General features: G+C 39.5%; 1 protein-coding gene across 1 annotated transcript in view; it reads left to right on the plus strand.

Moving 5' to 3' along the window:
• Window positions 1–14,953, plus strand: part of LOC136748291 (RNA polymerase II elongation factor ELL) — a 42,903-nt gene continuing 27,950 nt past the window's right edge. The window contains exons 1-2 of the mRNA XM_066701902.1: window positions 1–246; window positions 5,371–5,418. Coding sequence (XP_066557999.1) covers window positions 16–246; window positions 5,371–5,418 — 279 coding nt within the window. The 5' untranslated portion in view covers window positions 1–15. The remainder of the gene's footprint in view (window positions 247–5,370; window positions 5,419–14,953) is intronic.

The raw sequence follows: 14,953 nt of genomic DNA on the forward strand, positions 1-14,953 counted from the left end.
AGTGTGTGCCCGTGCATGACGCGCTCGCAGCGACGCGTCCACTCCAAGCCCCGCCCCCGAGCCGTGACGCTCCCAGCAGAATGTCTCCACGGCGTTTCAGTTCCAGACATGGCAGCGCTCAAGCAGGAGCAACGGTATGGGCTCTCCTGCGGAAAAATTAACAACCATATCCCCAATAAAACACTTTACCACGTCAAGCTCACCGACACCGCCATCCGAGCGCTGGAAGCATATCAGAATCTCAAGGTAACGACAGAACCATATTTTCACTTTTCGCCCCCCCGCATTGTTTTGTTTTCTTAGACTGGAGGCTAAACCGCTTTAGTGTTTAATGGGCAAGTAGCGTTGGTTAGCTGGTGGGAGAAGAAGAAGAAAAAAGTTAGTGAATAACTTGTAAAAAAGAATCGGTTACATTGTGTGCAGTAGGCAGTGCGAGAAAATTGCATTGCGTTGGCAAAAAGTGCATAACAATATGTCACACACTATAACTCGCGTAGTTGATTAGATGTGTATTTAACTTTAAATGCAACCAGCGTTCCTTTGTAGACAATACATTAAACACGTTTTTAAATGCAAAGTGTATTCCGTCATCTATATAGCATGGGTAAAGGTAATAGCCCAGCTAACACAAAACGTTGTAGTTTATCCTCCTTGTGTCAGTCGTGTAGAGTTTAATTTTAAATACCTATACATTTGCATTGAATCCTTGTACTGTCACCTAAGAAGACCGTTTTTAATATTGAATGGTTCTGCGTAGCTGCTCTAATCGGTCGCAACTCTTTGACGGTGTTTTGCTACAGTGAAGTACTGAAGATGTGGGTGCGATCGGTGAAATAATTATTGCTTAAACAACAAAAACGAGCTTTAAATAACAGTTTCTTGTAGTTACAATTGGAACTGTTTTGAATAACAATGTAACTTGTCCATGTTGATCGTCACATATGAATGCGATTTCCTGTCAATGTGTAATCGAAGGGATCATACGGTGTGTGTGGCGGTCAGGGCTTCGATTGTAAACGTCGATTAATCCCCAACGAGTCCGCTTCATTGTACAGAAATCGCGTTATATTGTCTTTAACTGATACATATTCCCGGTGTAATAAGTAGTGTCATTTTAGAAATATTCGTTTCTTAATAAAGATTTAACAGCAGTGCTTAGACGGACCCTTTCTTTACAAAAGTGTTACCGACATGTATCTCCACTGCATGGTCCTGCCGGCGCCACTGTGGAGATATTAACGTTGATCTTCTTATTTAGTGTATCGCAGTCGTTGTCATATGTGTGTGTGTAGAAAGTCGTATGTATGTATATATGTATGTGTGAGCGTGTGTGTGTGTGTATATATATATATATAATATGGATCATCTTGAAATCAGGTGTCACTTTATTTATGTGATTCCTTTATTGTTATTAATAATAAACTCGGATGCAATGCTTAGTTTCAAATATTTAGGGAGGTTGAAGAGATTGACCTAACGAAACCTAAACCCTGGCGGAGTGAAGTAAGCGTTTATCTAGTTAGCAGTATCAGATAAAATCAAAATGCATTGTCACGAAGTATCCGAAAGCAGCTGTTACGCATTCGCTAAACTGTGACACGGGGCTTTATTTCAGCACAGCCCAGAAAGTGGTGCAAATTAGAACCGAGTGTAAATGAAAAGCTTGTTGCAGCAGTAGTCGGTACCGGTAGCTATGACCATAACCCAAATTCCCATACAATCAATGGCTGGGCCGGGACTGTGGCCGCCAGCTGGACGGGCGCTTGGTCAGTGTGGCCCCCTCGCCCTCGGCAGCGCTGTTTGCTGATTGGCTGCTGGGATTGTATTTGTGTTGCCGTGCTGCTCTTGCATTGTTCTGCCCTTTAAACGCGGCGGGCCCGCCCCCTTCCAGCGCTGATTGGTCGAGGGGGCGGTGTGGAACGCGGTGTCTCCGTGCTCGGCCCAATCAGAAACCCCCATGAACTTCCTCAATCTCAAGCGCTAATTTATGTTGACATGCTGCAGCCCTTTCAACTCGGCTGCCAGCTACAATAAGCAATGCCGAGCAGCAGTGCTACATAACAGCATTAGGCATACATCTGTCCGTATACCTTCAGCGCTCTGTATAGGTGTGAGGCGTTCACAGTATGACAGTTTCTTCAGTTGTTCGCATCTTTCTTGTCAAACTCCTTTTGTTTCTTCACAAATCATTCCTTACACATTGTAGAAGTTGTAAAGGCTCTGTTTTATTCCATATGCCTAAGAATAAAATGGTGGATGTAGTTCTTAAGTTATTTAGCAGATGCCCATAGTGGCTTTAAAGTGGTCTACTAAAATGCTGTCTACCACTTCAGACCGAAGCATTGAATGTAGCAGAGCAAACACTTGCACACTTCTTTAAGTGGCAGCTCAAATGTTCCCAGAATCCCAGTAAGCTTGTTTTTGTAGACCACCCATTATTATTCGACCTCCCAGTTTCAGGCAAATTTTCCCCAGAAGATGAAATGTAGGCCTGTGTTACCTTATAGCACGGGACTACACACAAAGGGCTTGGGGTTAGGTTTTCCTGATCTCAGGTTATTGGTGATATTGGGTAACAACCCAGTTCACGATGTTTAATAATGGACAGCAAGGATAAATTGGTTTACAAAGACACTTATCAAATACGTACAAGCAGTATAGACAGGGGTAACTCCACGCAGTTGAAGACAGAGATTCACTGTAGATGGACACTTTTACAGTTAACTGACCGCACAGGGAGACGCACGTCAGGTCAGTCGGACAGTTATCTTGGTTTTCACAGAACTCGATGTACTGTGTTGTCCCCTAAGCCTTGTTCTGTGCTTCCTTCTCAGTGCCTAGCTTGCAATGCTAGCTTTTAATTATTGTTTACCCACTAAAGCAGTTAAACAAAATCTCCTTTCTCGGTCTTAAAAGGAGCCCTTTCGCAGTTTTACATCGTAATGCAATAGTTTATAAGATGTGCACCTATGGGATCAATCGGAAATTGCAAGGCAATTGTAGTCCACGCCAGACTATTATCTGTGAAAAGCACTGGAAGTAACAGCTCATCATGTCCTTCAGACTGTGTGTGTCCCCTACTACACCCTTCCACACACAGTCCTTCTCCTCCCTTTGTGTTTTGCTTATAAGTCCAACTGAGCAAAGATGTAATTAAGCTTGTAGGATAGTTAAAACCTCTCTCTCCAGTTAGCTGTTGTTATTCTTTCCCAATGAAAGTAACACATTGTCCAAATCTTGAATCTCGAGAAAAGGGTTGACTGTCTGTTAGAGAGGCTGACCAGTGCCGAGAAAGTGTCATATAAAATAAAACCTATGTTTGCGTTCATTGCAGATTTGCATAATAACATGGTAATATAGTTGCATATGGAAAGAATTCAAACAATTGCTGAACATATGTTGCTATGAGATTGTATAGTCTGATAACCTTTTACATATTAAGTGAAGTGCAAATCAAAGGGATATGTTTGCAGGCAAATTGCAGCCTGGGAGCAGAGATGGAAAATGATTAGCATCGATCAGGTTTGCTCTGTGGTTTAGTAATAGCAGGTACAGATAGGAGCTCTGTGCAGGTAACAGCACTTGGCTTTGTAAATGCATTACTAGGAAATCTAGACTGCTGTGCAGATCTAGCAGGAAAACATCATTGAACAGAAACCACAGCTGCATGTGTTGTTGTATTGTGCTGAGAGTGCTAGGCATTCCCTAATGCTCGTGTATATTTGCAAGATCATTAATGTTAAAAAGTAAATATATAGTGATAATTCTACTTATACTTGTATGCAGCTCACTGTACACTTTGTTAGTGGGTTCTGGCTTCATATTACTTCATACAGCCTTTTATATTGAGGTTAGATGTCAGAGTAAGAGTCCTCTCTAGTGAGTGTTAAACTTTTTACTGTATTAATTTGAAGAGAAACAACTTTGCTTTCCACTGTAAATGGAGTTGATTTAAGCCTTTGACCTTAATTCCTACTTCAGTCTTATATGAGTTTGGGTCTCGGTCAGCTTTGCAAACTCTTTGGAATTTGGGGTTTCAGTGTAATTGTAGAAATATTTTTGTTTCTGTCTTCTGAAATTGTGGAGTTCAGGAACTAATAAAAGTAACTTTCGGCTTTGACTGAGAAGGGTTAGTGTTGTGTTCAGGTTGGAAACTTCTTCCCCTAATAGCCCCTCACCATTTCTTTTCCTTCTCTCTCTCTCTCATGGGAACCATTCAGATAGACAGGGACAGGCTTGTCGAAGCTGAGATTGATTAATTGGAGCATTCCACTGCAGATTAGTGCAGCAAACCACAGATTTCAAGACCTGAATTTGCAATATCGGGAATGTACTTCCTTTGGAGGACAATGGTTTGATAACCTCTCAGACAATAATTGTAAAAGAAGGTTTAGGTCTTTAATTGAAATGATGTAAGACATTTCAGTACTTTTTGCTGGATAGCATATCTTTATTTCTCCCTCTATTTAAACAAAAACCTTATTGACTTTTTTAATTTAGAATTATACACATTGTGTGTGTGTGTAGGCCTATATAACCATGTACAAATGTACATATACACTCTCACAGGCATACACACATGCACATATATTTATTATGAAATGTGACTTGCTGGAAACAGCTAAATTATATCCCTGCCTTCAACACTGTAGGTTTTATGGTGTCTGTCAGAAAAGCTTGTTGATACTATACCAGGTTTACAGTAATGCAGTAGTAAATCCCCCAGAGGGCCAAATATGCCTATGAACAGTACAAATCTGTAATTGTTGTGTGTGTTGCTTATTTAGATCTGCCCCAGCCACAGGGAAATACTTTTTTATATATATTAATTATTTACTGGATGGATGGAAGAAAAAATAAATAAATAAATTATATATTTTTTTTCTCCCCGTATTTTAATTTTCAGTGGTTTTATTTGCACAATAAATTGCATATATGGTAAGTGGACAATTGTCAAATTCAAAGATTCTCTTCCATACCAAGTCAGCTAACTCATGGTACTGCAAGATGCTGATTAATGAAATGAAAAACACAGCTATAGAACCCTGCAATACATTATATCATATAAATAGAACAAATCTACATCACTACATTGCAATCTGTTATTGGGCATTGACTGAAGTTATTGATCCAATTTCAATGTAAATAATGATTAATTTAAGCCTAGAACAACATGCTAATTATATTAACACTGGGCAATACTGATTTATATGTATGTATGCATGTGTAGATGTATGTGTATATATACATATATATGCCCAGTTTCCTAAACCTGTACTGTAGGTTTTTAAACCTACCTCTGCATTAAGTCTAAACCTGTTGCTGTTCACTGTATATAATCGGTTAATATCAATTTCTCTTCCTCCACAGGGATCTTTACCAAATCAGCCAGCTATTTGCTTCAAGGGGAACCAGGGGGTGAGTTGACATTTGTTTACATATCTTCCAAATACTTTACTTAATGCAGGGGGTTAATTAGTTGCAGATAAGAAGTATCGAAGGTGACTTGTTCTGTTGGACCACTAAGATTGTTGTTTTGGATGGGTTTACACCTCTGTGTGTAAATTCATAACGCTCAAAATGCAGTTGCAGACATTGGTTTGTCAGCATGTTTTGAATAAAGCTTTTCGGTGCAAATAACAAAGCGTTATTTAGCTCTTCTGAACTTCCACAGAAACAACACTTGACTGCTCTCTGACTGGAACCAGTTTAAGGAATACAGAAGACTTATGTACACCTCTCAAACACTAGCAACCCACCTCATCGAACAGTGATTTTTTTTTTTTTAAAGGCTCTAGCTGGAGTCAAGTTACTGTTTGGCTCAGCTTTTCTCTGGTCTTGGTGTGTAGAGAAAAACAGAGAAACATGTGAGTTTTAAGGGTGGCATTCAGTGGCTGTTACACTTCACTGCGCATATGAGGAAAGGAGTGAACTTCTTCAGTGGTAACATGGTCCCGATCAGAGCCTGGTGGGCTTGAGAAAATGCTCTTCATAACAGAGCCTCTCTCTAAACAAGCCCATCTAATCCCTTGTTGGAGATGATTGCAGTGAAGGAGAAGTGACGAAAGTGACTTTGCCCAATGCACAAATGAGAGCCTGTGTGCTCACATAGTCGTGGAAACCTAAGAATCGGCACTCTATTCCCTCAGGCTCCTAGCCAGGTTCACGGGTCAGGCTGGCAACTGGGGAAGCTTTGTTTTCTGAGGTCTGTTTAAATAGGGGGGGCTGAGCCACTGTGGAGCCCCAATGTTTCCATCCTTGTTGGTTCTCCAATATATTTATGGTAACGCTGCTGTAGGACTTCTCACAAATGTGTGGGGAGCATGATATTGCTCTTCTGGCACCACTCCCAGAGACGGCTGATCAGATTTGCCCTCTGGAGTAGAACCTTATAATACACCTTCTGTAACAGTCAATGTACTGTTTTGCTAAATTAATAGTACTCTCCACATGCACACTTTTATATATGTATGAATATTACTGTGCAGCAGTGTGGAGTAGTGGTTAGGGCTCTGAACTCTGGAGCGGTTGTGGGCTCAATCCCAGGTGAGGGACACTGCTGTTGTACCCTTGAGCAAGGTACTTTACACAGTTAACACCTAGCTGTATAAATGGGTAATTATACGTTTAAAAAAAAACGTGACTTATTGTAACAATTGTCGCCATGGATAGGGGTGTCTAAGAAATGTAGTAATACATAATATAGGTGTAGCCCCCCCCCATGTATAGGTATAGACACATTCATTTACATGTATACTTGCTTAGACCCATTCAAGCAATCTTTTGTGATAGATGATGCTTTTTTTTTTCTTTTTTTTTTTCCCCCCCTTCACCACTGAATTGGAAATCCCCACACGCTTATTTGCGAATATTAACGCATTAAATATTCAAATTGCTTAACTTGAATTCAAGCCGCGGCTCCATCCTCAGATGACAATAAGCTGCTCCTTTGGCCAAGTGGAAATTAATGAGGACGGCTACCATAAGAGAAATCAGATTAAGCTTTTATTGTATCGGTGGTGGATGGTGGTTGGGGGATTGATGAATATGTCGGACTTGAAACACATGTGACTGAATGCTGAAGTGTTACCAGTAAGGTGACAGACAGCAGGGCTGTATCGGTGCATCTACTAGGCCTTTCCCTAAGTGCATCCCTCCTGAGGTTTAAATCAACTGCAGGAATTGTGTTGTAAGAAACTTATTTTAGAAAGCCTTAGCAGTTCATTCTATAGAATTTAGTTTTTTTGTTTTGTTTTTAATCTGAAAAAATGCATTCTAAGCTCCATTACTAGTTCAGAACATGAAATAAATCCATTTGGGTAAACTAAACCAAAACAAAAGAAACTTGGTAGCACATCAGATGAATAGATGGTCTTCTCTAGAAGACCGTGTTGCAGAACACAACCATAGCCATTTTTAATATCTTCGATATATCCCGATTAGGTTTCACGTAAGCTGCCCTTGCAAAATCAGGGTGCCAGGCTTCACTGGAGCAGTGTAATAAAACAAAAAAAGGAAAGAAAGCCTGGCGATACGTAGGCTAGGAAATTCCCATAAACATTTTCCTGGCTGCTGTCCAGAATTTCATGGTGGGGAGGACAGTCCCATTTCTGAAGCGGTTTCCTGCTGTGAGTTGTCAACTACCATTTTCTGTTGCCTTCCTGATCTTCGTCTCTAAAATAGCCTGCCGAGGTACAGTGGAGCTACTCCAGGGCTCCTGTGGTGTGTGTGGTGGGACTTGAGGGGACAAGAAACCTGCGCTAAAAAACGTTCACATTTTATTAAACACAGGGTTACATTTAAAAAGAAAAAAAAAAAAAAAAAGTAAATACATAAATTGGGGCTAGTAGCATTGCCACTGAAGCCAAAGGAAACATGAATTAAACAGGCCTAAAAATAGTAGAAAATACTGAAGTGGCTATTGCACAATAGAAAAAGTAATACTTTTCAGGGAGGTGCAATGTACCATTTAAAAAAAAAAAAAACTCAATAGAATGCTTTTGACGTTATGAAAAGTTCAAGCTGTGGTGATTTTAATAGCTGTTGATTACATGGAAACCCCCAAAAGGGGTTGAAGCAAATATTCAATTCAGCTGTGGCTGTTCTTTGTGGTAGCATATGGACAGCCGGGAATTTCACATGTTAGTGCCCAATTTTTGTGTGCTGGGCAGATTGGCTACAAGTCTTCATTCCTGGGATTGTTTGTTTTGTTATTGTTTTTTTGTGCATTAACTAGGCTTTCTAATCTTAAATACCTTTTATAGTAAATAGTTTTTGCTACAGTTGTATCTTAACGATAAATACTTATTGATTTATTTCACTGTCATATGAATTCTGGGAAGACTGCAGATGTTTTTATCAGGAAACATCTTTGATACATTGAATCTTACAAATGTGTTATAGGCAAAAACCAAAATGTGCTTAAAACAAAACGGGAACTAAATCATTCTGCATTTTAATTTCTTGTGCTTATAAAGATTCCTTGCATTATGTCCATGTGTTGTGGGTGGCCCTCGGAATACAGTGTGCTTCTTTTAAGTAGTCTATTTTTAATTATCCCACCAAAGTTTTGTTATATAAATAAAACAAATTATAGTTGTGACTTTGGTTTTTTTAATTTATTATTATGTAAATATTACTGTTTTGTTTATTGGATTAGTTTCTTGGCTTTAGCCCTGTTTCTGCTAAGTAAGCGAAGATGTGAGTGCGCTTAAATAATTTGTTGGGCCAGCATGTAGGTAATCACCAACCAAATGCAAATACTTTTAACTGCTACCAGGGTAAAGCTGTGACACTTTGTAATATCAATGTTCACACTAATTTACTAGATTTTGCAATGCCTCAATTTTTACTTTAGGAAGTCCAGGGTTTTGCTATTCTGTGGGATGTTTTGGAAGGGCAATGGACTCTGATCATAGAGACGCTGCTTTCCTGTTTACTACTGAAAATGTTCCTGCAAATTATGAAATTCCTGTTTTGCTTCCCAGAATTTTTTAAAGCAGAAAAACGATCAAATGATTAGATGTCTGGTAGTTGTGTTTTCAAGTTACCCGTTCAGTGCAGAATGATGTTTTATTGGACGTCTCCTACCCTCGAAAAGGTATTCTTTGGTGCTTTTCAGAAAACAAAAAACTTGGCAATCACAGATTATTTTAGTAATTATCCTGTTCAGATAACACTGAAAAGTGGAGAGGGTTTGAGTTTTATAGATTTTATACCAATTAAAATAACAGGTATTTTTGTTAATATTATTGTTAATATTAGTGCTTCGGCTGTTGCTGTTCTAGGAAAACTAGAGAGCACTGCAGAAAGCCAGTCAATAGAGTTTGCCTCCCGATGACTTGAGATTGGTTATCTGCAAGTTTCATGACATGGACACCTTGGTAGGACATGGCTTCGAACTTGATAAGGAAAAGTACAGTTAGTTCTTTGCTGCGTAAGTAGGCACTCGTGCAAAGATTAGGCACATTCAAATGCTAATTTTAACATCATGTAGGCTATTACTATTGCTATATGTAATACCACAAACACAAGGATATTTCCTGATTATGCTAAATATTTATAAGACTGAGAATTTTAAATCCGTAATCTAGGTAATCAGGCCTTCAATCTTGAACTTTCATACCTAAAATCTTTTGATCTTTTCCAGGCATTTGTAGCACGCTTGAGATTTTGAAAGTAGGCCTATGGGGTCAAAACTGCTTAGGGTATCAGGTTTCATATTGTTATTCAGTGATGAGTCTCTCTAAATGATTCAGAGGATGGAGTCAATTGGTAAAAGTGGAAAATGCGCTAAACTCAAGCATCTGAAATGCCAAATGTTTGGGCCGTGTCATTATAGCCCAGAAGTAAGTGTAGTTTTTCTTTATAGGATACGGATAGTCCATCGTTTGGTCAGTATATGAACCGGTCTGCATTGTTCGATCAAGTGTTTATTAATTCTCTGGTTTAGTCATCTAAAAAATGGCAGGGGACAGAGTTTAAGCTGTATCCCATGGAGGGGGAAGCAGTGTTTAGGTCTGTAATTGGAAGAAATGCATGCTGAGACATGTCCTTTTCCCTGGCAGAGTTCATTGCATAGACTAGGGGGCACACTTCGGTTCTAGCTCTCTCCTCTTCCTATCGCTGTTCGATCCATTATGCCTCTGTCTTGTCAAAAACATGGGGAGACGTCAAGGCATACATTACACACGTGACTGCCTCTGTGTGGCTCCTGGGAGCGCTCTCATTTTCATGCTTGTGTAGATCTGTAGATTGTTTGCTATGGGGAAGAAAAGAAAAAGGGGGGGCGGGGGACTATATTCATTATAATAACAATAGGAAGAATGCAGTTCCAATGCATTTCATCTTCCCGGGATCTCGAGAAAAAAAACCTGAGTAGACCCACGTGTACGTGAAAAGACACATGGTTCTCTATGCATCGACATGCATAAAGCTGGGTGTGGGCCGCGTGTCGCTCCGCCTGGGCACTGTGCTCTCGGTGCAGCTGTGCAGGATAATGAACGCTCTGACTAACTGAACTGTGGGCAGCTGTTTGCACAGCATTGTTACTTGCGTTACAATTTGTGCTGTTGCGTGGAAAGCGCAACCCGGCGCCAGGAGAGAAACTGCTCTCACCGTCTCCAGTTGTTACCGAGTTCAAGTGGGGTTTCTAAAAATACAATTCAAGCTAAAAAGGAAAAGAATGTGCCTACATTTTTAAAAGGAGTGTTTATTTATGTGTTTTAATAGTTGATGGCGGAACTTTTTTTTTTTTTTGAGCCTCTGTGCTTCACGTGTGATTTTAAAACAAGCTTAGACTTGTAACATTTCACTTTCATAATTATTTTGAAATCATGTAGACTGCCAAGAACTAGCAATATGCAGCCGATCATTTTACTTATCAGTTGCATACGTGGCATCAGGCTTTTATGTACTGTTCACTTGATCCCCTACTTTAGGTATTTTCTGATCCTTGTGGTACAAGATATCATTTCTAGTAACACTGTCGCAGCATGGATGAGGGAATTTTTTTTTTTTTTTTTTTTTAATTCTTTTTTTTTTTACACTCATCCCAAGTTTAATGTTCTTTAGACTAAGTACTAACTGTATGTGCCTGATATGAAATAGTAATCTGTACATACATAAAGTACCTGACAGCGCTGCACCTTCCTGGTAATATTAGCAGGCGTATTTTACTTTATATCATTCCACTTGTCCTTGAAGTAGATTTATTTATTATTTTTGAATCTATGTAAATGTAAAATGTCTTCTGCCTGTGAAATCTGACAAAGCAGTCTGTGTTCTGTCAAGAGAAGCAAATGAGGGGGAGAGAAGGGAAAGAAATGAAATCAATTTGGATTGCATTGTTACAGTGCTTTATTGAAAAAGTAGACTCCACATTTCCTACTAGAGCTGGACTTGCACAGCAGATTTACCGCACTGTGTGTTTGTGTTGTGCTTATGGCTAATGTTCTGTAAATTCTTCAGGGTCCTACTTCAAATGGTTTCTGCTCATTTATAGTTGCAAATCAGCCCCCTTTGATTAATATTTTTACAGTCTACCCCCCTCCCCCAATGTTTATGTGAGGCTAACAGTACAATAGATTAATTGTTTAAGGTTTATAAACATTGTGAAATAAAAATAAAGGACAATTAAAAAAAAAAATCCCTTAACATTTTAAGAAGGTTTTTAAACTACCTCTGCATACCACTGCACGTTGAATAATGTTTTAATCTTGTACTTTCAAATGAAAAATTGAACATTCTTTCTACTTGAAAAATTCCCTAAAAGGTTGCACCCATTGCCCTCCCTTATATTGCAATATTACACACTTGGCGGTGGGGCACAGCACAAAGTGACCTGCCATTTGTTGTGTCTTGACAGATTAGCCTTAAGGCACATTAGAAAAGGCAGATTTGACTTTCCATTTTGAAACAATGCATTTGGGAATTTATTTTTCTGTTCCCCCACACTGGCATCGGCCTTGGAACAATGAAAAAGCCAGTCTAAATAAAATTGTAAAAAGAATGGAAAGTGATTATACACACAGTTGATTACATACACTGTCTACAGCACATGGCAGCCCCATTAATCACCCAGTACCAGCACGTGATGTTAGGAGTTTGAAAACGAAAAATCCCAAATTGTTGTCCATTCTGGTTCGGGATACTGTGGCAGTGAGCAGAACTGTGTGTTTTGTTCCTGAGGTGGTAGCACTGTGAATCCTGACCTTCGGTTCCTCTTCAAGATTGTTTGGAGTCCTAAATTCTACAGAAAGGTGCTATATCAATATAATGTTCATTGATGTGCCTAGCTATATTGCCCTAGGACTGATCTGTATGCATCTTCATGGAGGTGCCAGATGTTATGTGAGGCAACATTGGTGGGAGATATTTAAAGGCGAGATCCAGTTCCTGTGCCTCCTTAAGATGAGATATATCGAGAGCAGGAGTTTTGATGGCACCCCAGTAGGAGAACCTGGGACTCCAATTTGAAGCACATTCTAGCAAGCCAAAGATTTAAAGTTGCACTGTGGTGTTGGAGGATTTGATGGATACCTTCTTGTAGCCAATTCAAATGGATGCTATTTTTGAGTCCATAATTTACAAAGCTATAGTTTTTAATGAACAGCTACTGTACTTCTGTTTCAAGATGTGTGTAAATATTGAAAAATAGAAAAGGGGAGAGCTCAGTGGTTGCTATCATTAGTCTGACAAAATGCAAATGGGTTCAATTAACTGTAGTCAGCAATGTCGCTACCAGCTGCAGATGGCTTTTGTGGTAACAGACCAAGTCTGTCTCTCCAAGTCGAAACTATTAACCCCCAACGCAGACCCAGCCACCGAGCGTTTTCTTCCATCTCATAGACCCTGAGATAACCATGTCAGGGTTACTGCATTCATTCTGAAATGTTGCTGCCCTAGATAAGAGCACTCCATTCACTTTGTCATTGTGCACACAGTGGAAACTGAAGCATTCACCATGACACCTGAAACAACAAGGCCATAACTTCTCGGTTCCTCAGAGCAGATGTGTTCCCTCGCAGACAACTGCCATACGATTTGCAGTGTCACGGCAAAAAATTAGTAGCTTGCATTTTTTTAATATATATTTTATTTATTTATGTTTGAAGGGGGGGGGGGCTTCTTGTTTTGTTGCTGGAGACTGTTGGTCAACTATAAAGCAAAGCTTCTTGTTACACAAATAAAAAACGAATGAAAAAATCTGCCCCCCCCCCAACTCTTTCCCTTCCACTGGTTAAGAGCTCTTTCGGTTTGTACGAGAACTGTGCTCTGAGCCAAGTTGTTCCTTTCCGGTTCAGTTCACACCGTATACCAGTCAGAAAGTATTTGACATTTCCAAACACACACTATAATGTAGCAGATGTAGTTGTGCTGCAGCCACAGAAAGAGAGTTATTGTATCTGACTTTGCACCCAGCGGGTGGAGGATAGAGGGGGGTGGGGGTTAGAGCTTGACATCGTGCTGAGGAGTGTGAATCCATTGCCATTTGGCTCGGATGACACAGGCTGCAGTGAGGCCACACTCAACTCTGTATACACTGCTCGGCTGATGTATTTACCTTTTTTTTTTTTTTTTTAAATCTGCACTATTTTTTATTGCACTGCATAGAACTGTTTCAGCAAAATTTCTTGGTAAACCTCTTAGTCAGTCTTTAGTTTTTCTGGCAGGAAGATTTGTGCTTGTGTCACACAGATACCTGGGGGTATTTTCCCAAAGCATTGCTAGGTGTCAGCTTGCTCAACCCCACTTAATCATGTTGAAGACAATTTAATATTTAATCTTGCAACCATTTATACATCGGATACAATGTCTATGAAATTACACCAGTCTTGAAATTGTTTGTTGGGGGAAAAAAAACCTAAAAGAAACCAGTTAACATATTTCCAAAACTGGCAACCTGCTGTATGTGTTTGGCAAGCTTGGTGAATCTGGCACCTGTGATATGACAGTTTATGAAGTGTAAATTGAGTTGCACAATGTGAAATGAAAGCTGGCTTTTTGGTTCTCAACTACTTGCAGCAAATCAGTTTCATATACCAAAGGAAATATTCAAGTTATTTATATTTAATCTTTATTAGTATATTAAGAAACCTCTCTACCCTTCTAAGCTGATTTAAGTTTTTACTTTTATTATAAGCTTGAAGAGTGTGAATTTTACAGTGAAAAAAGGTTGCAAAATCTAAATTACCACGTGATTTGGTAGACTCTTCCCATAATCTCCTTAAGTTATTATTATTTCTTTCTTCAGTAATCCAATTGTGTACCTTTTATTAGAACAGTTTGTAAAACATTAACACAATAGGAGAAAATTGCTGTAGGTTTTAATTATGTACCACACCAATTTTTAAAACTTATTCAGTTCTTCCGACACCAGATTTTAATTCCTAGGATGGAGTAAATAACATCCGGCGTTTTTATAGTCGGTTAGGAAAATATATAAAATCTCAGTTGAAGTTGTGGGAGGTGATTTGGTCCAGCCGTTCGAATGATGCACAAGTGCACAAGGGTTCAAATCCAGGCCCATCTGACTATCAGCGTGACCCGCATTGCCTGATTTGACCTTGCTGAGCGTCAGGCTCCCCAGCTGTAAGAATGGAGAAAAGGACCACACACTAGCAAAGAGCTGAGACTGGAAAACCAGGGAGCACCGTGCCCTTTGAAGACACTGATCAACTCCTCTTGGGTTTAAAATGGCCATGCAGAGGAAAGATAGTTGAGATAGTTGGCAGATTATAAAAAATAATAATGTAATTGTTTCCTGCAAAATAGTCATGAAGTAAACATCATTAATCTATGATTATCAACAATACATTTCTTTTAAGTTGTCTCCTATATGTGCTTACCTAAAGAAATTCTTAGAAATGCAATATCTGCAGCATGCAAGGGGTAGAATTGGCCTGCATGCGACTCCCACTCCATTTCCCAGCAGCTGGTTTGGAGTCCTTGC

The sequence above is a fragment of the Amia ocellicauda genome, chromosome 4 (assembly GCF_036373705.1).
Source record: "Amia ocellicauda isolate fAmiCal2 chromosome 4, fAmiCal2.hap1, whole genome shotgun sequence".
Lineage (NCBI taxonomy): Eukaryota > Metazoa > Chordata > Actinopteri > Amiiformes > Amiidae > Amia > Amia ocellicauda.